Raw genomic sequence first — 23,946 nt, forward strand, 5'->3', positions numbered from 1 at the left:
AATGTTCAACTCACGGAGATCCTTTTGAAGTGATGAGAAAGGTCTCTTCCACTCCATACTTGTCAAAAATATTCCTTAGGTCATCCTGTAGAAAAGGTCAAAGGACCACCGTGCACAGGTAAGTCAGCACCACTGCCAGTCCCACCACAGCCTCAACTAGGCATATCATAGTGACAGGATTAATTTCTTAATCATTTTGGCTGTAACTGCGACCAAACAGACAGCACAGCACTGACCTTCTCGTGCCATAACCTACTATGGTGAATGTGTACAAACTGCAATTGGTAACAACAAAAGAATGCAGCAGCAAGCACTACACTGTGGTCCAACTTGAATAAAGAGAAAGATTTGATTTACAGGAAAAACAAACACGTCAACCTGAGCTTAAGAGAATCTGTATAGATGTGTCAGCCAATTATGTTCCCTCATTTGTGTGAAGTCACAGCAGAGGCAAGCTTCTTTCAATGTGGGCTTCGAGTGGCAATATGTTTCAGGGCACAAAGGCATGAAGGAGGGCAGATGCACTGCAGTTTTCTGTGTGGATCTTGGAATGAATTCTCAGGAAATCGCCGTGTATAGCATCTGCAAAAGAACTTCATACCCTTGTGATGTTCTTCGGGAGGTTAGCCACAAAGAGCTTGTTCGCATTGCTGAAGGGGTCCTTGGCAGCAGGTGCCTCTGTAACAGACATCAGAAATGTTTTTTAAAATTTTTTTCAGTATTCTTCTCATCACTGCATTGATTACGCCAATCAAGTCATCATGAACACATATCTTCTTTAGGCCATCAAAAGGCTGAGCGCCGATTTTCATAATAAACAGAAACCTTTTACAGAAGCTGTGTATTTAAAAAGACTATACCTGCTTTCTGTGGCTTCTGTTTTGGCTTGGGGGCATCTGCCTTGCGAACAGCCAAGTTTTGCTGATTTCCCACAGAGGTACCATCCAGGTCTTGAACAGCACGCTCAACACACATTGAGTTTTCTAGTTCCACAAAGCATATGCTGGGTAGAAAAAAGAAAATTGAGCAACTTAACGACATCTCAATCTATGGGCTCACTTACTAGTACTGTGATCGCAGTAACTCATTTAAGGGAGGACATGGGTCTTACAGACTACAAAATTGTGGAAAAATCACTTTTTCTGAAAACATTATTCTTGAATTCTAGTGTCTGGTACATTCTCAAAAATTTTTGTACTCCTTGGACCAATATTTTAATCATATTGGCATTTTATATAACATCAGCATATATATATATTAATCGTATTGGCATTTTATATAATGTACCCCAGTGTTTAGCTTCTTCACAGCGCATATTATATGCAGACGATACCACAATTTTTTCTTCCCATACCAACTTTGACCATCTATTGTTCAACCTGCAAACAGATTTAAACTCTCTTCAGAATTGGTCCAATATAAATAAGCTACAAATTTGCGTAAAGAAAACAGACTTTATGCTTTCTACGTCTCCCTCAGAAAAAAACTTCAATTCTTTGTCCTCTATACATTCAAGCTCAAGAAATCAAAACTAACAGTAGCATGAACTTTTTAGGTGTTGTTATTGACTCCAAGCTAAAATTTCATGACCATAGTTTGTCGATTAGGAAAATCGTATTAGGACTTCAGGCGCTCATTCTCGCTCGAGCTTTAATTTTTTTTTATATCACAACACTTATCACTTTATATTATGCATTTATTCACAGTCATATCAATTATTGTATTGAATCCTGGGGCAGCACTTATAATATCCATCCTTCACCTCTCTTAACCCTTCAAAAACAAGCTATTCGCATTATTTCTTTTGCCCTTCGACAATCACACTCACTCTCGTTCTTTTTCAACAATGGCATACTATCTTTATCCCTATCTTATTACTATAATCTTGATCTATTATTTTTCAAAGTCTTTCATTGCTATCTCCACCTCAATATAATTTTATTACATATTGGGTAACACAAACTGCACCCGTTTTTCTGTTAAGGGAACCTTCTTTTGCCTAAGGTACACACTAACCATGGAAAACAAACTATTCTTTTTTCTGCTATATCACTATGGAACTCCCTGCATACCGACTTAAAACAATGTAACTCTCTTTCCATCTTTAAATCTTAATTAAAGGACTACTTATTTGAATAAAAAAATGACTGTACTATATAACTTGACATAGCGTGTGACTGTCTGCGCCTACTTATTTAAATTTATCCTTAAGACATGTTATACCAAGGTATTAATTTTTTTTTTATTTTTTGTCGGTTTTCTTTTGTATTTTTGTACTCTTATTTTTGTAACTTGTTTTTATTATATGTTTATGCATGACATCAGTGTACTTATTTCGTCTTTCATCTGCTTATTAATTTTTCACCTTTGCATTGTTAGTTTCACTTTATTTCTCTATTTACAATTCATTGTAAGGTGTCCGGCCAGCAGTTTTTACTTTGGGACCCCTTCCTCTATACAAATGTTTTTGTACTAATTTACTTATCAATAAAGTTATATTGAATTGAATCAGCGAGCTGCATTTTTACTGATGAACACACAACAAAAAGGACCTCTTTTCGTGATGCTCAGTGGCTGTTCTAGGTTTCCAATCGCAGCCATGTTGGTCTTGTTTGAAAGAGCCACTTTTCTTGTTTATTTTTCGTACCAGCGTTACTTTGTGCGTTGATTAGCTATGAAGAAAGAGCCCACGAAAAAGTTGTCCCGATGCGTAATTCCATTCGTCAACTGAATCACGTGACCGTAAGCAAGTCATGCCATTGGCAGATTTTTGCTGTTGTCTGCCCAGGCTGCTCGGGCGTGCAAAACTCGGCATAAAACGATGTCAAATTCAGTTTGCTACACGCGTTAAATTCAGCAAACAGAAGAAACGAGGGGTGTTAAACTTTTGAAAGTACACAATGACTGGTGCACTTTCGGCTATTACATGTTACGACATGTTAGAGCTGCACAGCACAAAAAGAAAAAAGGACGCTAGGCAAAGAATGGACAGGACAAGCGCTGACTACAAACTAAAATTTATTACACACAAGAGTGGAAAAGTAAAACAGAAGAGTAACATAATGCATGTACCAAAGTAGTGGGGTGAATCAATAGACTTTTAAGCAGATTCACTTCACTCTTGAGCAGAGCCAGGGACGATCAGATAATGCACATGTCACCGTTTCTCTGGATTAGCAAAGCTTCCATGTTAGTGCGTGCTATCAAGTGTTAGTCAGTCACCGCAGTGTAAGGTGTAATGTAATGTAAGAGACCCACTTTTAAGTGAGATGGGATGCTCTCCGAGCAGAACGTTAATGCAGCAGCCCGTTTGGCCGATGTAGTGCCTTCCACCAATGACCGAAAATTGGCTACTTTGATCCTAAAATTCACCTTCACCATATTGTTAAAACTTGGCTAGTCATCATGCATGCACCCGACCCCAATGGTAACCGCAGTGGCGACCCTAACAGCGTCAGCGTCAGTCATGGCGGCGGTGAATGCATGGAACACGCATCACCTCCCATCAGAAAGGCCCATTTTCGGCCTGCCCCAGGAAGATTTTAAACCAAAAAAGCTAACTTACAATGAATTACAGTTGAAACCGTTTATAATGAACGCAATAGTACTGCAAAATGCAGTGAATATATTAGTACAGTGGAACCCTGATTACATAACTTTCTCGGGAGCCAAAACCACCCAAAAAGTAAATGCAAAAAGAATAATGCACTGAAGGTGCCAATCATGTTTTATTGGACGGATTTAGCATACTGTGTTTTGTAATCCTCACCCTCCAGCATGTTAAAATCTCTTCTCACATACAAAATTTAAAAAGCCGGCCATGCAGCACAAGCTTTATTTAAAGCGCAGCAATGTCTGCAAGTAGGTCACCTACGCTGTCACCTACAGATGTTAACATCCACAAACATAGGAACAGGAACAGCAGCACCTGTAGTGTTTTCCTCACTCAAGGTGGCAGCCCAGTGTGTCAGTATTAAGCAATGCCTCCTCGCGCATCCTGTCTCATACGATGACCCACGCGAAACCAGGAAATCAACAACAGATGTGAGAGAAGTCTTACGTGCTCGTGTGCAGACAGAACACTCCGAACTGCGTGTGTGAGCATGTGTATCTGATATGGTCTGCATACACTGTATCACATACATGTGTATATATGATATAACCTTCCGATGGCTAAAAATTTAAATTCTGGACTTCGACGTGCCAAAACCATGGTATGATTATGAGGCACGCCGTAGTGGAAGACTCCAGATTAATTTAGACAACTAGGGGTTCTTAACGTGCACCTAATGCACAGTACACAGGCGTCTTAGCGCTTCGCTCCCATTGAAATGCAGCTGCCATGATCGGGATTTGATCCCATGACATCAGGCTTAGCATCGTAATGCCAAAGCCACTATGCCTCCACAGTGAGTATTCCAGTATGTAATTGGTTCAATCTTTACACATGCTTTCGCACTTCTCATATGCAATAGGGCGATAATCTCAGGTGATCCCTTTCAGAGATAGTTTCACTTTCGCGACACTCGGCACTGGACAGGTCGAAGTATATTATGGCTGGCAGTGCTAGCTTGGCACAGCGCCAAGAATGCTTTTGGCCATACACCAAGTCACGTGATAGTGAAATTGTCTGTGAAGGAAAATGTGGAGGAGTGTGGTCAGGCAGTCAACACAAAAAATGCAGAGAGAGAAAAAGTGCAATGAGATACCAACAAAGGGACGAAGGCAGGCGACGATTGAGTGACACAAAGATGGGGAAGAGAAACCAATGATAATTAAAGCCCCTAAAACTTCATGAAGTAGTGCCACTCTCCTCCTCCACCTTCACTCCTCCTCGTTTCTCCTCTCTTTCATGCTCCCTCCTCGACCATGGCGCCGCCTACGATGCTCGAGCGCAGCAGACGACCTTTCGCAGAGTGAATGCACGCATAGCAAGGCAGTGCTCTTTAGGCGTTCACGTTGGTTTTCCAGCTCCGCGTAACTTCGTGTACAGCATAGAATTTCTAGTTGGATGCTTGTACAACTTCGATAACGGCAGCTTTTGTTTCATTTTTTGATAACTATTTCTTAAAAAAGTATCTGAAGGAGTGTTAACGCTGTGTGTTGACGACTGCGAATGTATCGTGTGCCCTACAATTAGGTACGCAACATTTGTCAAGGACGTGTCGCAAGATCTTGTTGCGAATGGTTGTAAATAACACGTTTACCATCGAATGACAACCTCTTGGCTTCCAGCAAGCCCTCAGCCTAAAGAATCCGCGCCGCCCTTACCATGTGAATTCGCGGCGCGTATGAGCTATGATGTACAAAGGCTGACGCAGATCATTGCTCGGGAGGTTCGAAAGTGTATTACAAGCTACAGTGCCGCCAACGTGCGTGCTTGCCAATCTAAGCGCGCGCAAAGCCTCAGAGGTGGGCGCTGGTCATTATGTTTCTCGTGTCTCAACGCCGACAGAAATACCGCGGCCGATCATCGAGTCGGGACTGTGCGTACACAAGAAAATGAGTTTTTAGCATTCGTGCGCGAAGCGGGAGCGCGATAACAATGCTTGACTCAATCTCAAACAAGACCACTGTGGCCTTCAGTAATTTTTTTCAGGTTAATGACTTCTCATGAATAACCCTTCATCGTGCGTTGGTTCGTCCGTTTACTAAGTGACGTACTTGTCGCGAACCGAGTTGCACTGAGGTGCATGCATTCAGGACGGTTGCACTCCCTTCGAAGTAACATTTGCGAGACATGACTTTATTAGTGAAGTCATGATCGCGCAAAGAATCCCCCCGCCATGACGCGGCCGAAATTGCGGCAAGTGAAATGATGTTTTATCCATAGGTTAAAATGATATGAAACGGCATTCGAGTTGCAAGTTAACAGTTTATTTTCACATAGATGCATTACAGATTTGCCTTTGCAGTCACAAGTCCATGTGCACCATTTATTGTCTCATTGCGTAAATAAACGCACCAGCCTAAGAGTCCTACAGCAAGCGCGTCTCAATTAGGCATAATGACTGTAGAAACTAATAGTGGCATAGACGATCAAGCGAACGAGTATATAAGCGCGCGAACAAAATGAGCGAGCAAACGACTAAACGTGCGTGCGAACGAACGAGCAAACGACTAAGCACGAACGACGACTAAACCAGCCAGGGAATGGGCGGGCGACCGCACGTTTTCTTTGCGAGTGCTCCACCGCCGCATCTTAAGCTTCGCACACTTCAAAGCTCACGCGAATTAGCACATACGTCTTAATTACCTATGATGCGGTCGCTCGACGACGAACGCACCGCGTAACACGGTTTCGGGAGAGCACGCACGCTTTTCATCGGTGCCTCTGTATCGCAAATTCACCGGGCAACCGCCAACGAGGAACACGAACAAATGTGGCAAACAAAGCTAGTCTGTCTAAAGAAGGCTAGTAAGTAACCACAAGAGGCAGAGAGTTGCTCTCCTAAGGCGCTTTCATGATCGAGACTGAAATTTTATCAAAAGGACTGCGCTGAATCTTACAAATTTTGTAATCACGTTATCGTACGCAACCTCGCGTGCCCGCAAACTCAAGCCGGTTGGCGTTCAAAACGATTAAGCGCACCAAATATGACTAACACGACCACGTAGTGCGCATATAAGCAAAGCAGACGTTGCGTAAAAATCATGTTAAAGCATGCGTACAAATGACAACATGCACAGTGAACTGTGCAATATCTACTATGTTATTGCCCGCAGCACAATACGCAAGCCTGGCACATACAATACTCTGAGAGAGCCACAACTTACATCACATAGTCGTGCGGAGGAAGTTGGTCGGAAGTTCTCCCTCCCGATTCGGTGAAGCCATGTCTTTCCTCTTAACGCGTTGCGCTTACCGGACGGTATCGCAAACATATTCTTGCCTTTGCTAAGACTGTATTGGCATCCAAACGCGCAGCAGGTTATGGTAACAGAAAATGACGTGAAGCGACGTCGCACTTGCCACAAAACATCCTTCAAGGCGTTCACAAGATCAAAACAACACAAAATAAGAACGGAAGGAATGCCGCCAACAAGCGCCGCTTCTCGAGCAAAGATGGCACTGAAGCGCGACTGTAAACAAACGAAGCCGGCGCAAGGGGCCACGTGATGCCATTAGGCCAATAGCGACGCGGCGTCAGCTTCGGCCAGAGCGCTGGAGGAGGATGCGGCGTTCTTCAAAGCGTGGCACTACTTTACGAAGTTTAAGGGGCTTTAATGATAATAAGACAGCAAGCTGCAACCTAGCTGCGACTATGGGACTCTAGGCACATGACTTGTACGTCACGGACCTTCTATAAATAACGCCATGGATCGAGCAATAGGTGTTCCATTTCTATGTTCACCACATAGTTGCTTTTTGTGTGCCAGGTTGTAACATACCAGTCCTAAAACTAGGGATGTTGCAATATCGAGGCACGCATAACCAAGGTTCCATTGTGTTTCATTAAATATGAACCCTCTCTTAAAAACACTTTGAAATTAACAGCAGTGCAGCTGGCATCAGCAGTGACAATTCCAGCAGCACTTTGTTCGAAAATGAGATTTTCAGTGTCATTTTTATTCCCGACACTTTCCTGCACATAGCTGCAAATTTCCTTTAGAAACAGCGATTTTAAGAAAAAACTACACCGCAGTATAGCTCTTTCAAAACAGCACTCAGTTGCGATCACCTGGCACATCGAAACTGCAAGCACAACTGTCGCAGAATGGTGGCATGCAGCCGTAAACAAATTTTTGATGAACCGTGATCACCTGATAATGGTTTAACAGCTGCCAACCCTTTGCAGGTGGCAATGTGTGGTGCTGCACTCTTGCCAACTCGGGCTATATGAATATTGACAGCAATGATAGCAATGCTTGAGCATTGTTAAGCTAGCGGCAACAGGTTGTGTCACGTGTTGGTGGTGTTCCAGAGAATCCCATGCATCGCAGGACAAACTAGCAAGCCAGTAACTCTAGGCGTGAGCCACCATCCTGTTTGTGATTGTGGTGGAGTCGTTTAATAAATGCAGCACATCGAACACTCTATGGACTGTAGGAGGACATGTGGTTCTATACAGACAGCGATAAAGTGCTGTCTGAGAGTGATGACAACAAATATTAAGTAAATAAATTTCCATTCAGTAAAGGTAGAGTCTACTAGTTATCACGTTTTCTTGTTTGCATAATCAGAGGCATGCCATGTTTTTCTTGCAAAATATTGAGTGTGCATTCAATTTATGCACACACTGCTCTTACCATTTCAACTATTCTCACCAAATTTGAAGTTGGTGCTCCCGTCTTAGTACTTTGGTAAATATAGTGAACTATAGCAGTACGATACTCTGGAACACTTGGATAAGTTAGGCTACAGAGATGAAACATTTATAATTTGTTACGCATGACATGCTTTCTACATCAACAAAATATAAGCCCTGTGCTTCGCATATTTCAAAAAGGAACTCGAGAAACAGCAACTAGATGCCCTGCATAAAACACAAGAATTGTGAGAAGACAAGTATTCAGAAATTATTTCTAAAGCACATACTTAGCCTAAACATTCCAAACTTTTGCCACATGTCACTCACAGGAAGTCCCCCATTTCAACAAAATATGAATACTCTGCTATTTATGGTAAGTACACAGAAGAAAGATTTTAAAGCATTTCATGCAAAGCTTCTATATGGGCCTAAAAAGAGGGCTCAACAATTGTCATGTAACCCCTAACTGACACCAAGAAATTTTAAAATTTGCCTACTTATTACTTTTTTCATAAAACCATGAAAACTGGCATATAAGGTTTTCAGGCTGTTCTAGTCACAATTACAGCTTTGCTGTTATTGAAAGAGACCAACGTTTTGACCAGGGAGAGGAAAAAAATAACACAGGCACGATCAGAGCGGCGAGGCACTCGCTTGCCGGCCCTGCTCCGCCAAGTCTACCATGTGGCCATGATGTTCACGCTATCGGCGCTGTCACTGGCTGCGGTTGTCCGAGCAACGCAGCAGTCATGCGACAATTCTAGCAAGTTGGTTGCATGTACGGCATGCGATTCAACACCGCATGCAGCGGATCCTGTTGAGAACCTGTTGAGTGCGGCTGCTGATGCGAACAGTCTTACGACAGATTGCATGCCAAGTTGTACTATGTGTCTCACGCTTTACTTGTTGGCTTGGGTGGCAAGATAAAAAAATGTCGCTACTTTTATTCAGGGGGCCTAACTAGTCGCGGCTGTTCGCGCTCACGGCGGCCAGAATATGTAAGGCCTCCGAGACCAAACAAACAATGCCCGGCACTGCCCCGGCTATCTTTTGCTGATGCCTGCCAGAGCCAAAGCTGTTTTGGTGCAGCATGGCACAATTTCAGTCATTTTTCCGCTTTTGATGCTATCTGGCACAGGAACTTGTGTTCGTATCAAAATAGTGCATTTGGCACAGGATTCCCACCTCTGAATTAACGGAATTCAACTGTACTGGCTGTTGGCTTTTCTGCCCAGCAAGCTGCTTCCGACAAGCTGCCACCAGTCGAATGCGAGAGCTACTGCTGGCTCACTCAATCACCACTTCTTACAGATGAGTGGTGCCACAGCCAGCTATATTCACTTCTACACCTGCTGGATCGCTACAATACTGCCATCTATGAGGGAGACTCTCTCTCTACCTAGAACGTGGGGTGAGAGGCACAGTATTTTGGGCAGGATAACAACAAATCTCGACAGTGCTCGATCAAGCAACATTAGTACTATACAGCAGCGGACGCAAAAAGTCTGCATGCTAGAAAACATCAGCGGTTCTGTACGGCAGCAGCAGGCAATATCGTTTTGAAACACAACGGGCAGGCAAACATCCATACTGCACATAGCTAGTCATATTTCCATGGCATAAATGCCCCGGGAACATGAAATTCAAGCCAATACACCAGGAAAGTCTACATTTCAATACAGTCAGTGCAGGGCAGGTATGTCACATTCAGCTTGCTAACTGGGTGCAACAAGCTGCTTTCTTCTGGCATTGTTTGCTGCTGCGAATGGCAGTACAGCAGTAAAAAGTTATGGTTGTGAGCCCAGTCAACCAACAGTAGCAATGCCAAGCCAGAGTGAAGAGTTACCACATTCCAATCCTCATCAATTCAGAAAGTTTATGGTAGTTTTGCAAGTTCTGCCTTAGCCTTCTGACGCAATATGCTTCTCTTAACTTCAGCCATAGCGCATGCACTGTGCCACAGGGCTATAAAAGCTTTTCTGAACGCCTTCTCTATCCTACCTACAGCTACAGTCTGGCATGACAGCAACAATTTAAAGAACACTTACGGCTTTGGGCCCTTCGCTTTCAGGGAAATGTTGACCACTCCATACTTTGCAAAAATGCTCCTTATTTCTTCCTAAAGAGAAAGCGCAAGTGAAAGATAACACACTTGAGTAAGGCCACACTCACATGTCATAACTCGCATTATCCTTCTGACAAAGAATGACAGTCTCAGTGTTACATTAAAAGTACCCTTTTGCATGAATACAGCACATTTGTTACCCTGCAATTCCTAGATTAGAATTATAGTGTGCACTTTATTCAGGATCACTTGACAAATGCATGAAATAACTTCAATGCAGCAATTGAAACACTAACATCCATGTAGTAGAAGAAAGTCAATCCTATGCTTCATACAATATTATATTGCAAGTTAGAATAAACTGGTGCAACAGCAGTAGCAAGGCAAGGTTGGCAAGCATGCAGTAAGGACAGCTCATAAATAGAATAGACACAATTTACGCACCAATTGAATAAATGTTCACCCCCATTGTATTTACATTTCTAGCCTCTGGCTTTCCTTGACATACCGTGACACATAGTTATGCTACCATAATGACTTGAAACCTTAGCCAGCCCCAGTGTTATTTTGTGCAAGCACTGCACTTCAAAAAAAAAAAAAAAAAAGAGGAACACATTTAGCATACACAAAAGCATACATATAATGTGTTTCCATCTAAAAGAATATGAGCACAGATTCATTGTGTAGCAACAATACTACCACAATGATGGTGCTGAAACACTCAATTCTTTCTTGCTATTGAAACTTTAATAAATGTCCAGCTTTCAAACATCACAAAGGAACAAGACGAAAGTTCATTAGGATAACATGATGTGAAAATCCAGGGAAAACAGGGGGAAGGCAGGAGATGGAAATTCAAGACAATGAGCAAAACGAGAACAAGGTTCGACAACAACACATTTCCAACCAACATTTCGACAAGTGGACTTGCCTTTTTCATACTTAATTTTATTTTACTGTGGTGAGGAAAGCATATGTCGCCTTGAAAAAGACAAGTCCACTTGTCGAAACGTTGCCCGCTTTCGCCTTGTTCTCGTTTTGCTCATCATCACGATGTAAAAATGGTACATACATACTTTCAACATACAATTGGCTAAGAAATGGGTAGGCGATTCTTATTTTTGCGTGACAATGCAATGAAACTTTAAATTTAACGGGAGCAGCAGGAAAATAAGACTTGATACAAAGGTAAGGAAGACAAGCACAGTACTGTGTTTGTCTTCCTTACCTTTGTATTAAGCCTTATTTTGGCACTGCTCGCCTCCAAAATGGCACACCAACATGCCCACCCAGCAAACCATCCTGATTTTTTTTTTTTTTTTTCGCTTCATCACATTGGTTGGCAACTGTTACAGAAGGAGTAGGGACAATAAAATGTCGAAGACTGAACCTTACTTCTGTGATGCCTGCCTTCAAATTTCCAACAAAGACTTCATTTGGAGCCTTTGCAGCTGCTGGACCTGCAATACATTTTGAACTAGTTTAGTTTAAAGAACAATAAACCTCACAGATATCAAAATTTGCAGTTCCAGATAACCATTCCCTTACTATGCTTACATAATCCTGAATGCAAAACAACAAATAATAGTAGGGGATCTCAGCACTTTTAGAGGGCACAAGGATAAAACGAAGATCCCAACATCACGCACCATGCCAAGAAGTGGCAACCACCCACAAGAGTATCTCTTACGAAACAACGGCAATTATCATGACTCATCAATATGAGTCGTTTACACAAGGAGACAGCCAGAATATGTTTTGATTAAATGATCACAATAGACTCTACTTTTACACGGCCATATTTTCCTAAAACCTACCTGCACTACAAAAGTTAAGCTGGAAGCCCCACAGTTGGACGAGCCATGTTAAACATAGGGAAATGTTGCAAGCGTTGAAATAAGCTCTTGTTTTCTGCTGCGTTTTGCTGTCACAACATTTCTTGCAGTTTCAGTATGTCTCCATGTTAGCTGGCTGGTGCTGAATGGCTTCAGTTGGTGGAGGAGCATGAACTTAAGGCCCATCCTAATGTACTTGGTTGACTTACGAACTCCTCGCTCTCAGAATCAGTCAGGTAAAAAGGCAGCATCCTCTAATTTGCTGCTACTCGAGCCATCAATAAAATCAGCTGCAAACACAGTAGAATCATGAAATCTATGTTTCAAAGCATGCACGCTGCTTCTGGAAGCAGCTGTTTTTGCTTTCAGCTCCAACGAGCATGCGGCCGTCTTCGGAGTTTGTAAAAAAATCGGCACCAAGAGGGAATAAGAACTAACTCCATAAAAACAAAAGTATAGTTCATGGGTCAGCATGTCCTTAAGTGGTCCAGAAGGTCCCCAAAATAACATTTAATTAGTGGTTAACAATGCCCAATGGTTGAGGTATAGAAACAATTACCGATTCTTCAAAGTCTAAGAAGTTCCTTTTTGATATTGACGGCCTTTCAAGGATTTCAAGAAGCACAACAAAACCAGCGGTAAATGCAGACGTGACAAAATAAATCTGCAGGCAGATGCACTTCTGACCAGTATTTTATTGAGTGCCACAGTTGTCAAGTGCTTGTTCCAATACCGAGCAGCTATGTTCCTGCTGAAGCATCACAATAGACATTACATATAAAGCGAAAGTGAAAGCACTGCCGAGAGTCACCGACTGAGACTCACCAGAGTACCGATTCATCTTGCCCATCTTGCTCCCTTGCTGTGCCAACATACCGTATTTACTCGCATAATGATCGCACTTTTTAGTAAAAAAAACTGACACAAATTCAGGGATGCGTTCATTACGTGGGTTAAATTTCCCATGAAAAAAACATTTTCTTTTTCATCCTGCATTTGCTGCAGGATGACAAGCTGCGGGTTGCCGCTCTCAGTGCGGGACACCAAAACAAAAATGGCGGCTGGCAGAGCAAGCCGAACGCGATTATTTTTTGTCTCGCGAGTACATTACACGCATTGAAACAGTTTCTTCCACATCAGTAATGAATAATATTGTTGCAGGAAGAAAGCCGGCCCACGAGTGTAAAATAAAGCATATTTACAACTGGCGTATATGGCATTCAGGCAACTGCCAGAATTCATCTTCATCTAGTCCAATTCAACTTCTTCGTTCCCTTCACCGTAACATCACCCTCCCGGTGGAGTAGCTCCGTCCCAATGCAAGTATTAGAGCCTCACTTATAGGAGGGACATAGGGCTTAAGCCTGGCAACGTGAACAACATCGCTGGTGACGTTGGGATGCACTGAAGACTGACCAACTGGGGCAATCTCGTATGTCATGTTGGACAGTTGCCGTAAGATCTGGTACGGACCAGAATAACGGGAAAGTAGTTTTTCCGACAAGCCAACGCAACGTGAAGGCGTCCAGAGAAGGACAAGGGAACCAGGTGAAAAATGGTAGCCTCGGTGCCGAAGGTCGTAGCGTTGCTTTTGAGAAGCTTGCGAGACTGTGAGGCGATGACGGGCAACAGCTCGGGCCTGGGCGGCTAAGTCAATAGCATCGCGAGCGTAACCAGTGCTGGGTGATTGTACTGCGGAAGGTAGCAACGTGTCAAAGGGCAAAGTGGGGTCGCGGCCATACAAAAGGTAAAATGGTGAAACTGCGGCAGTGTCCTGACGGGACGAGTTGTATGCGAAAGTGATGTATAGTAAAGCGACGTCCCAGTCACGGTGATCATCGGAAACGTACATAGCCAGCATTTAAGTTAGCGTGCGGTTGAGTCGCTCGGTGAGGCCGTTCGTTTGAGGGTGGTACGCGGTAGCAATCTGGTGTTTTGTAGAGCAGGAGCGGAGCAGATCATCGACGATCTTCGATAAAAAGTAGCGGCCGCAATCCGTCAGCAACTGGCGAGGGGCGCCGTGGTGCAGGATGACATCGTGTAGTAAGAAGTCAGCGACATCTGTAGCGCAGCTGGTTGGTAGCGCTCGTGCGATGGCATATCCCGTGGCATAATCGGTTGCTACAGCTATCCATTTGTTTCCTTTGATAGAAATTGGAAAGGGGCCAAGAAGGTCCACAGGAAAGAAAGGTTCTGTGGGGATATCAATTGGTTGAAGCAAAACAGCGGGAGGCGTAGCAGACGTCTTCTGGCGCTGACACAGGGGCCGTATTCTGTAGCGGTTCGCTTTGGAACCAGTTCGGTCTGGCTGTTACGTCTGGATTACGTCACTCGGAGAAAGAGTGGAACGGGGCGGCGTGAGGGGAACCAATCAACGAGCGGCAGTCTGCCGGGAGATCACGTCATCATTTTTGCTTGTACTTCGGGGACGGTATAGCAATTAAAGGATGTTGGTGGTTTGATAAAAAAACATTGGTTTGTATAGAACACTTGCAAATATAATTTTCAGTAATAAATGTGACCTTGCGGCGCAGACGGCTACTGGGAGTTGTAGTGTTATTTGTGTTGTTATATTATTTATTCGCTAGGTGGTGTGCCATACGTTATGCAAAAAACTTGCCTCGCTTTGTTTATGTTTTGGACTTGTTCGCGCACCGAAACCGAAACGATGTTGTCGCACAAGGACAGGCGCCTGGGTCCTCATGTTTCAGCGAGGCAGCGCGAAATACTCGTTTCATTTGTCGAGGAGCACCCCTACCTAGCAAAGGCGTCATGTGTGTTGGGCCAGCACAGCTGACGGTGGCTTTCTGTTGCACCGTGGATGGGAATCTAACCCATCCTTTTTCTTTGCCCACAACCGTAATGGCCTTGGCGACGGCTGTAATGATCCGGTTGACAGTATCTGCAAATTTATTCGCAGATACTAAGAAACTATTAACAGGTTCACTGCAATGTGGATCACTGGTGGGTCAAGGCAGTTATTCCCCTGTGCAGAGCCTTCCTACATTGTGCAAGCGGCATCTCTGCTAAAAATCAATAGATAAAAAAAATTCTTGTTGCTCCTGGTTTTACGCATTATGGCACCATCGGTTAGCACCCTGAGTAATTTCAATGGAGCCTAACTTCCTGGGGATTTAACAGTGGGCCACGACGCATCAGAAGAATATGACAAGTAATGCACCGGTGCCACCAACAATAGTATTTACTCGCATAATGAACACACTCACGTAATGAACACAGCCCCCACTTTTCTAATCTAGAAGTGTGTTTTTTGTTTTTCTAGCATAATGATCGTACCTTGAACTCGCTGCCATGAAGTAGGAGACAGACGGTACGATTCGGCGTCTGATATCGCGTCCAGCGGGTGCGATTGTGTCCGACACCGTGTTGGACACCAAATCGTACCGTGTCTCCAACTGTTATTGTGATAGCATTTTTATTGCTGCTCCAGGCACAGTTTTGCCGCCGTTGTTGCTGCCGCGCGCCATCTTTCGTCACGCAAAAGGGACGGGAGGCGGGCGGGGTGGGGGGGGTGGGGGGTGTGGCTTTGTGCTCTGCAGCGCTGGCAGCATCTGCATATTGCACAACCGCGCCAGAGGTGCACCGATCATCGCAGCTCAATCTCCCGCGTACATGGGAGGAATGCGAGAAGAAAAAAGGCCGTCTTCCATCGCATGCATAGCGCCGGAGCGATGGAGGGGGGGGCGGCATTTTACTCTGGCAGCAACTCCACATTGTGCAGCCACGACGCGCCCTATCCTCAAAGCGATCTGCGTCGGTGGCTGAGTTGATGATGGCTCAAACCTTTGCGCATGCTGCGTTCTCACCCCTCAGTTTGCATTGAAGTGAATGTCTGCAAATTTATGCGCTCGACGAAACTACTATCGTGTAGCTGTCTACACATTTGCTATCACAATCGAAGGTACGCATTTCAGGCGAAACCAACTGTTTTAGAGGTGGCCGCGAAAAAAGAATTGCTCAAAATTTTATTATGCAAAAAAGAAGTGAGGCGTGCAGACAGGACACAAGAGTAAAGAAGTGGACAACACGAACGCCGACTATCGTGTTGTCCACTTCTCTACTCTTGTGTCCTGTCTGCACGCCTCACTTCTTTTTTGCATAATGAATCCTTACCAACTAGCTCAGCTTTCTGTCGTTCTAAGCAAAATTTTACCCTGCATAATAAACGCACCCCCCAACTTTGCACATATTTTTCTGGAAAGAAAGTGCAATCATTATGCGAATTAATACGGTAATTAGTACTTCAAGATGTGTTGCCACAGTGAACCGCAGAGGAGTAGTATTGAAGCATTGAATACCACACCGGTGTCACTCATAAGCATCATTATCAGAAAAGCCAGGAGAGACAGACAGTTAGCAAAGTGTCTTCAATGACTGAACTGGGCAAGCCACCATCCCCCCCCCCCCAAAAAAAATTTTTTTTAAACACGATTGGTGTTGAACTAGTGTTGTAATTCAGACTACTTTCGGGCCACCATCACATCACAGCATCAGCAGCATCCACCTATATTATGCAACATAAACTACGCCATTGGCGGTATGCTGGAGGTGTTTAAAATGTAGTTCTGGCAACTGCAAAACAAACATGTTTCTAGTTTTTTTTAGCCTTTGTTCGAGGTCATTTTCAGGCCCAATTTTTTACCAAGAAAACATAGTAAAGTTAAAGCTTGAGGGGGTTCTTGCAATAACCTGTGAGAAAGTCAAGAGGTTGACGATGGCTACAACCTTTATGCCATGCCGGGCCATCAAACTCAAATTTCTGTTCAGAATGGTGGAATTACGCTGGATGCTTCACTGTGTGAAGGAATCATGAATAGAAAAAGCATAGCCCTGGTTAAAAAGATACTAACCTTCTTGCTGTGGCCTGCCATGGGCTCCCTGAGCTGGGACACGTTCCAGAGGAGGCGGGCCATCCTGGAAGTCCACTCCATTTGCGGCAGTGTGCTCAGATATGTGAATGACAGCTCGTTTGGGAGCCGTAGGCGGTCGACCATCCCTGACACGGATCAACGGTGGTGGAACGTCACCAGCCCTACGAGCATCCAAGACTCGACAAAGTGCTGGAGGTCCATCAAGGATCGGCATGGAGGGGGAGGAGGAAGAGTGTACGTCAGGAACAATGCTAGGCGTAGATGGCCCATTCTCCCAGCTTTCTTCTGAATTGCCGCCTTTATGAGAAAACCTGTTGCCATTCTGCACACCCTTGGTATTTGGCAAAGGTAATAAACCTGAAGTATGAAAAAGAGCGAGGTCACAAAGGCAATTAGATTTAAATGAAAGACTGCCAGGCACAGACAGATTCATTAATTTCCCTGCCTCAAATCAGCCACGAATGCTGCCCACACTTGTAGCCATTAGCAGACTATATGGCAACTACACAAACATTATAAACTATAAATTATTGTTGAGTTTAATGCTCTGAAGCCTCACAATGGGCTATGAGAGACAGTGTAGTGGAGGGCTCTGGATCAATTTTGACCACCTGGGGTTCTTTACCTATGCCATAAGCATAGGTAACGACCGTTTTCGCATTCCGGCCCCATCGGAATCTACCGTAATTACTCGATTCTAATGCGCCCTCAATTGTAACACGCACCTGTTTTCCATAACCAAAAAAAGAAAAAAGAAAACCGCGCTCAATTGTAACGCGCACCTGTTTGCCGCGACTTAAGAAAAGAAAAGTCCTTAAAGGGACACTAAAGGCAAATCTTCATTCAAGCTAAAGTGATAGATCAGTTCTCGAGAACCTCTAAGGTGTCAATGTTATTGTGAACAGAGCCTTAATAATCCATAAATCGAGGTAAATGCAGGACATGATTGGAGACTCCCTCGGGACATTCAAGTACTCGCCCGATGACGAAAGCACTCCTCAGTTAATTTGTGTCACTAGTACTTAATCACTCACTGCAAAAAAAAAAAAAACACCTCCTTGTATTGTATTATCAGGCGAAATAAAATGCTACTTGTCCAGTTCTATTTTATTTGTAGAAAAAGCAACTAATTGACATTACCCTTGACAACTACGCAGGCGGTCGAAAGGCTTAGTCTTCATTCGACTGTGCGCCGCCCACGCTTTCGTGTTTCAGTAGTTTCATTATCGCCTAGTGATGCGCTGGTTTTGCTGGCTTGCAGAACTTGCACAAACTGCAAGTAGCAGAGAATTCAATTTCCATGTGATGTCGTGGGATGCTCGGACGGACTACGCCACTTGACCAAAAAGCTGTGGTGAATCCACCACTCTTTCTTGGCTCGGTACCGCCATCTGTCAGGCGCTATTTAACTCACCGATGGCAGCAAAGGGTGGTGATGGCGTATGCAACATCATATGCACCCCTGGTTGGGTGGCGGGAGATTTGAATTACGATAAAGGTATACGGACCCTTCAAATGCAATTTTCTCGTAAAATAAATATTTTCTTGGCACAATACAAGCATTTCGAGATTTCTGGAATGGTATTTAAGGAGTCCACGTCGACTTAGTATTTGCATTTAGTGTCCCTTTAAGAGTACCGCACACCTCATCCTTTCTTACAGAAATAAAACGTTCTCTCATTCGGAAAAACAAAGATTTACTCCCAATACACTAAAGTTGCCATAAATAGAAAAAGTAACAATTTCGCCAGAAAGGCAAAGCATCAATTGCGATAGCAAATTAGTAGACAGCTTTATGAAAAGTAAGGATAATAGTTTTATTGGCCATATAAACTTTCAAACACTCACTTACTAACTAAATTATCAAGCATGGTGTCACGCACACACAAGCAAACAAGAACACATCTCACTCATTCCTTTTTTTAATTTTCGAGCTGCAAAGATACATATCAGCACTGGTACAGTAACACCTAGTTAATTCAGAAAATCAGATAATTTGGACCCGTCCTCTGATCCCGGAAGGCATATGCATTATTTAATGCAATCAAACTCTCGTTAATCCAGATGTATTTGGCCACAAATCAGTTAAGTCAGACAACTCTCTGAGCTCGGTGTGTGTGTAGCGCCGCAAATGTGCAACGCAGAAGAGCAAAAACAGCGCTAGCATCCAACCAAAACAATGAAGCAATGTCCACTTGCCATAGTCATCAGTGGAAATTGTACACTTTGGGGATGGAGGTATGCGCTAGTGTCAATGCGCAGTAATTCACCTGCTCTGTCATCCCTACGCCTCTCCCCTCTCCACTCACAACGGTCGTCAGCAGTGGTGCTCCACTTAAAATGGTTTGCAGTGGCGGCACTCCCGTCACGGCGTAGCTACTGTGGGCTGCTCACGACAGGAGTGCGGATCTCTTCTCTTGGGACTGCACTGGGTATGCACACATTTTCCTCTTGTCTGCCAGTCCCTTTGTCTGAGACATGCGCTCCCATATGGTGCCTTTACCCATACGGCAAGTATGTGCGTTCTGTTGATCCTGCCTGGACGCTAAGCCGAAAAGCGGTGCCTAGTGCTCGCACATGGGCCTCCAGGCTGCAGTTATCAGAGGCACTAGCTGAAGGAGACTGCCTGAGCTCTCGTGAGTTGGCCCAGTGGTTATACAGAGAGCAAGCACATAGCCGCGGGGACTTTTCCCAGCATCACATCACAGGAGCCTTTGGCCTTGCAGAGACATGCTACAGATGCCCCTGTCTGCATTTTCACCCTTGGCAAAAATACAGACAGAAAATACAGTTCGCGGGAACCAAAAGTCTCCACCGAACCTCGGGACCAGGCTTTTGTGCAGTATTGGGGGCCGCCGGAGACAAACGGTTTCCACCAACTCGGACCAATACTGTGTTTTCCTGTGTTCGTACCACTCGGCAGCCCATGCACGACTCGAGCACACGCGCAGCAGTGTGCTAGAGGAGACGGTTAATGTGGCCCTGTGGGTCTCTAAGCTCGAACCCACGGTGGTCAGTGCTCCTGTGAGACACTAGGACCCCTTTAACGTGACTGTCAGCAATGCCAGAATGTCTTGTGCCTATTTGTGCCTTTAAAGCCTTTATTCTTGCATTTATCGCCGCGTATAACACTGTGTTGACCGTATGCCTTCGTAACTGCAAGGTTGGCATCCATGACTGCGTCAATAGAGGCTATGGTTTCGTCGTAGTTTTTAAGTAAACGGTGAGTGAGTGAGTGAAGTAACTTTATTTTGGTCCAGAGAAGACGCAGGGGAGATCCCGCGCCACCCGGCTAGTCCCACGTAGGGACCGCCAAGCCGAGCTTGACGGCCCGATCGCGGGCACTCTGGACGGCCAGGGTTTGGTCGTTGAGTTCGGGGCTGCCCAAGAGCGCAGCCCACCTATCCTCGCTGAAGGAGGAGCCGATGGCTTCACACTCCCACAACACATGGTCCAATGTTGCCCTTAGTCCACAGGCAGGGCAGTCCGCACTGGGATATCTTTCGGGGTATATGGCATGAAAAACCGCGAGGTTAGGGTACGCACGGGCTTGTAAAAGTCGAAGGGTAACCGGTAATTTCATTTTGACTCTGTGTGCATGTCAGCCACGTGCCTTCAGAACTGCAACGTTGCGGTCCATGATTGCATCGATAGTGGACACGGTTGTGGCAAACAGCAGCTTTGTTTTTGACTCAGTGCAAAGCTATCAAGGATGAGGAGCACCAGCTATGTCACAATAGACAGACAATCTGCTGACAACCAGCTCACTGGTGAAAAAATAACCAGAACAAGCCTGCAGTAGTGAAAAGCGTGTCTAAAAGAAGAGGCTGCGTCACGGCCAAGCTGAGAAGCAAGTCACGAGGCCTTCGCCGCTATGTGCACTAATCAGTCACGAGATGACAAGAATTGCATGTTGCAAAAGAGGAACACAATTTGCTGGTTCATTCAGTAAATAAAAGTGTGTTGACGCATTGAGCATCTGTTTATTGTTTTCTAGATATCCTCAATAATTCGCTGCTCGGTTGGTTCGGACATTTTTTTCAGTCTCGTGAAATCCGAATTAAGCGAATTAACAAGGTTTTACTGTAACATATTGCCCAAAAAACCAGACCGTATGGTAGAAAGCTGGGCTAGTTGGATTTCTGATAACTGCTTCTTCCCAAGCGCTAGAAATTCATCAGTTACCAGAGGATCATTTTCTGCTTTTTAAAGCCTTGTGCATAGTTTTCCATTCCTTGTAAAGCAAAAGCAGGCTGAAATACATACGCCAATGACAAAATTCTTCGTCATTGCTGCAAAGAATGTGCAAACAACAGTGAAATCTTGGTATAGCGAACTACAGGGACCATGGCAAATTGTATGTTATTCTGAAAGGTTGTTATATTTAAAACTCCAAAATTCACCATTCTGTGTTTCAATTTCCATAGATTCCGCCACCGCACTCTACCTAAACACTATATTAACAGCAGCGCATGCAAAAGATGCAAACAAAACCACAGACAAGGAGAAAGCTTCATGTCGCCTCCAAGACACATTACCTTTTTTCTATCAGTTCCTGTTCCTTGTCAGAACTACTGCAACTGTCTCACTCGAGGCAGACACCTAAACTATTACAATGTGCAAGCGTGTGTAAACAACCCCATCAGGAAAGGGCAGGCCGTGTGGCATCCTCCATGAGCATGAAGGTTACATTTCTCTGCGCATGTAGAAAGAGGCGCCTGAAGAAAGCAGACCAAAAGAAGCAAGCCTTCATTGTTAGGCGACACCTGTCCATGCGGAGCATGCACTCACAAAACCTGATGCCTCCACACAGAAAAGTCCCATCCTGTGCCTTTCTACTCTCACAGCATCTCAGGTTTTCCAAGTCTATGCGCTGCACCTCCCTAGGAGCAAGTCGCAAGGCATGCCTGCTTTCTGCACCGTGTTATCTGCTAGCCTACCACTCCGGTTGCCATGAAAGATACACTAAAATCTAAGAATCCCCAGATTGTGAAATATGAATTTGTAGTATTGAGGCGTTGTTAACATGAAACGAAAATTTAATAACAAGCATTGCTCTGACAAGTTCAACATTACGAAGTTCATAGCACTGAAATACTTTTACATTGAAACTTGCATCTATAGATGTGTGATAACTTGAGAATACCACCCCTATATGCTTGGTATCTGTGGCCAATGAAGCGCAAATGGTGATGACAATGTGCCGCTTTCATCATGAAAGTTCATTTAAAAAAATGTTTCTCTTCTATGAAGGTTAATTCTGCACAGCTAGCATTTGCTGAGTGCGAACGTGAAGTCATGCTATATTTTTTATTTTATAAACTGGGACTGTGTTAGATTCAAGTACAATTTTATTTTCTTACTTCAAGCCAGAACAAAATGGGTGTCCATTGGTTTCAGGGGCAAATTAGAATCGGGTAACTACGATAGGTGGGTTCGTCTGTACTTACTTATAATTAAATTTGTTTCAATGTTTGCCCCCTCTGCCTTTTTTAGACAACCCAGTTATGACACTTGTCAGTTATAACAATGGGATTTTCTAGCGACTTGAATACTGTTATAAGTGGGTTTGACTGTACTGAGATCGGTGACGTGACATGACTTCTAAAAATATCAGTGCAAAGGCAATCTTAGAGCCAAAGCGTAATCGATATTCTTCATTATCCAGTGAAATATTGTTCATGGTGTCTACCATGATGACATTTCCAAATTCCCTGATTTTTCCAGGTTTTTCCTGAGCACCTCTGAAAAATTCCCTGAATGAGCCAGAACCTTGTTTTATGTCAAGACAGGCTGACACCATGTTGCCCGCTGTTGTCACTCTCTTGTAAGCATGTTGAAACAAAAAAAAATGACTTAATCCAATTTGAATAGTAAGGAGTAATATCTATATTATTGAAAAAGAAAACAGAAGGAAGGTGTTAGTAAAATGCACAGCGAAAAAAAATGGTAAAACCCATTCCAAATTGAGTCGAACATTTTCAAATACTAATGAAAGGGAGATGCATACATAAGTAAATATTTCTGAATATGAGCTGTTTCTATCTTTGTCATCTATCTCTATCTCTATCTCTATCTTAACTTTGTCACAACTAAGATTCTCTCTCAGCAGCTGGGAAGTCAACCTCAGCTGTCCTGACACACTCTCAGCCCGTACACAACATCTCAGTGTTGGGTTTCACTGCTTTAAAGAGTTTATTTTGGTTTGGATGAGGGACACCTGCATCTCGGCGTCAGTCAACAATGGGCCTCTTCGATTTTCGGAGTTCTGGCAGCCCGCTGGCAGCCAGATGGCAGCCAGCTAGTTCCGGTTGTGACAGGAAGTCACGTGGGCTGGGATCCCAAGACAACCCGAACCTGCCCGAAGTTTGCAAAATCGAACGCCGGTCAGCTGGCCAAATGTAAACATGCTACCAGCATGGCAGCGCCCGGCGAGGCCGGCGCGCGCGGCATAGTTGGCCCATTTATGTGTTGTCAGCTTGAAAATATATAGTTGCATTCAGGAATCCGATCACTTTCGCGCGACTCGGCGCAGGACGCGTACTAAGCCAACCTCGCCTTGCACAGCGCAACCGATGGCCTCCGACGCGGCGGATGACAAGACGTGAAATCGTGATTGTATACTCAAAAGCGATAGCTGGAGGATCCCTGCTTGCAGCGACCATGTCGCCCTCCGGCGACATTGATGAGTTGGCGCTGTGTCATCACAAGACATGAAAAAGCAGGTTATCGGGTACGTCTCTATGCATAAAATTTCGCGCCGACCTGTTTGGGCTTCGATTTCAGAAAGTTTGTTGCGGCTGATGGTGCTTCTAATTTTGACCTTAAGGAGCTGGGGACGTGGCTGGCGCATGAAAATGCACGTCGTCTGTGACCAGCAAAACGTTTCACACGAAAAACAA

General features: G+C 44.3%; 1 protein-coding gene across 2 annotated transcripts in view; it reads right to left on the reverse strand.

Moving 5' to 3' along the window:
- LOC142572322 (uncharacterized) overlaps positions 1 to 23,946 on the reverse strand; it is a 91,517-nt gene that overhangs the window by 39,378 nt on the left and 28,193 nt on the right. For both annotated transcript variants that reach the window (XR_012826042.1, XM_075681332.1), the window contains exons 9-14: positions 17,024 to 17,401; positions 11,713 to 11,777; positions 10,301 to 10,371; positions 861 to 1,003; positions 602 to 678; positions 15 to 85 (exon numbers count right to left, since the gene is read on the reverse strand). Coding sequence is in view for 1 of the 2 variants with exons in the window: in XM_075681332.1 (XP_075537447.1) it covers positions 15 to 85; positions 602 to 678; positions 861 to 1,003; positions 10,301 to 10,371; positions 11,713 to 11,777; positions 17,024 to 17,401 (805 nt within the window). In the remaining variant the exon portion in view is untranslated. The remainder of the gene's footprint in view (positions 1 to 14; positions 86 to 601; positions 679 to 860; positions 1,004 to 10,300; positions 10,372 to 11,712; positions 11,778 to 17,023; positions 17,402 to 23,946) is intronic.

This window comes from Dermacentor variabilis, chromosome 2, assembly GCF_050947875.1.
Source record: "Dermacentor variabilis isolate Ectoservices chromosome 2, ASM5094787v1, whole genome shotgun sequence".
Lineage (NCBI taxonomy): Eukaryota > Metazoa > Arthropoda > Arachnida > Ixodida > Ixodidae > Dermacentor > Dermacentor variabilis.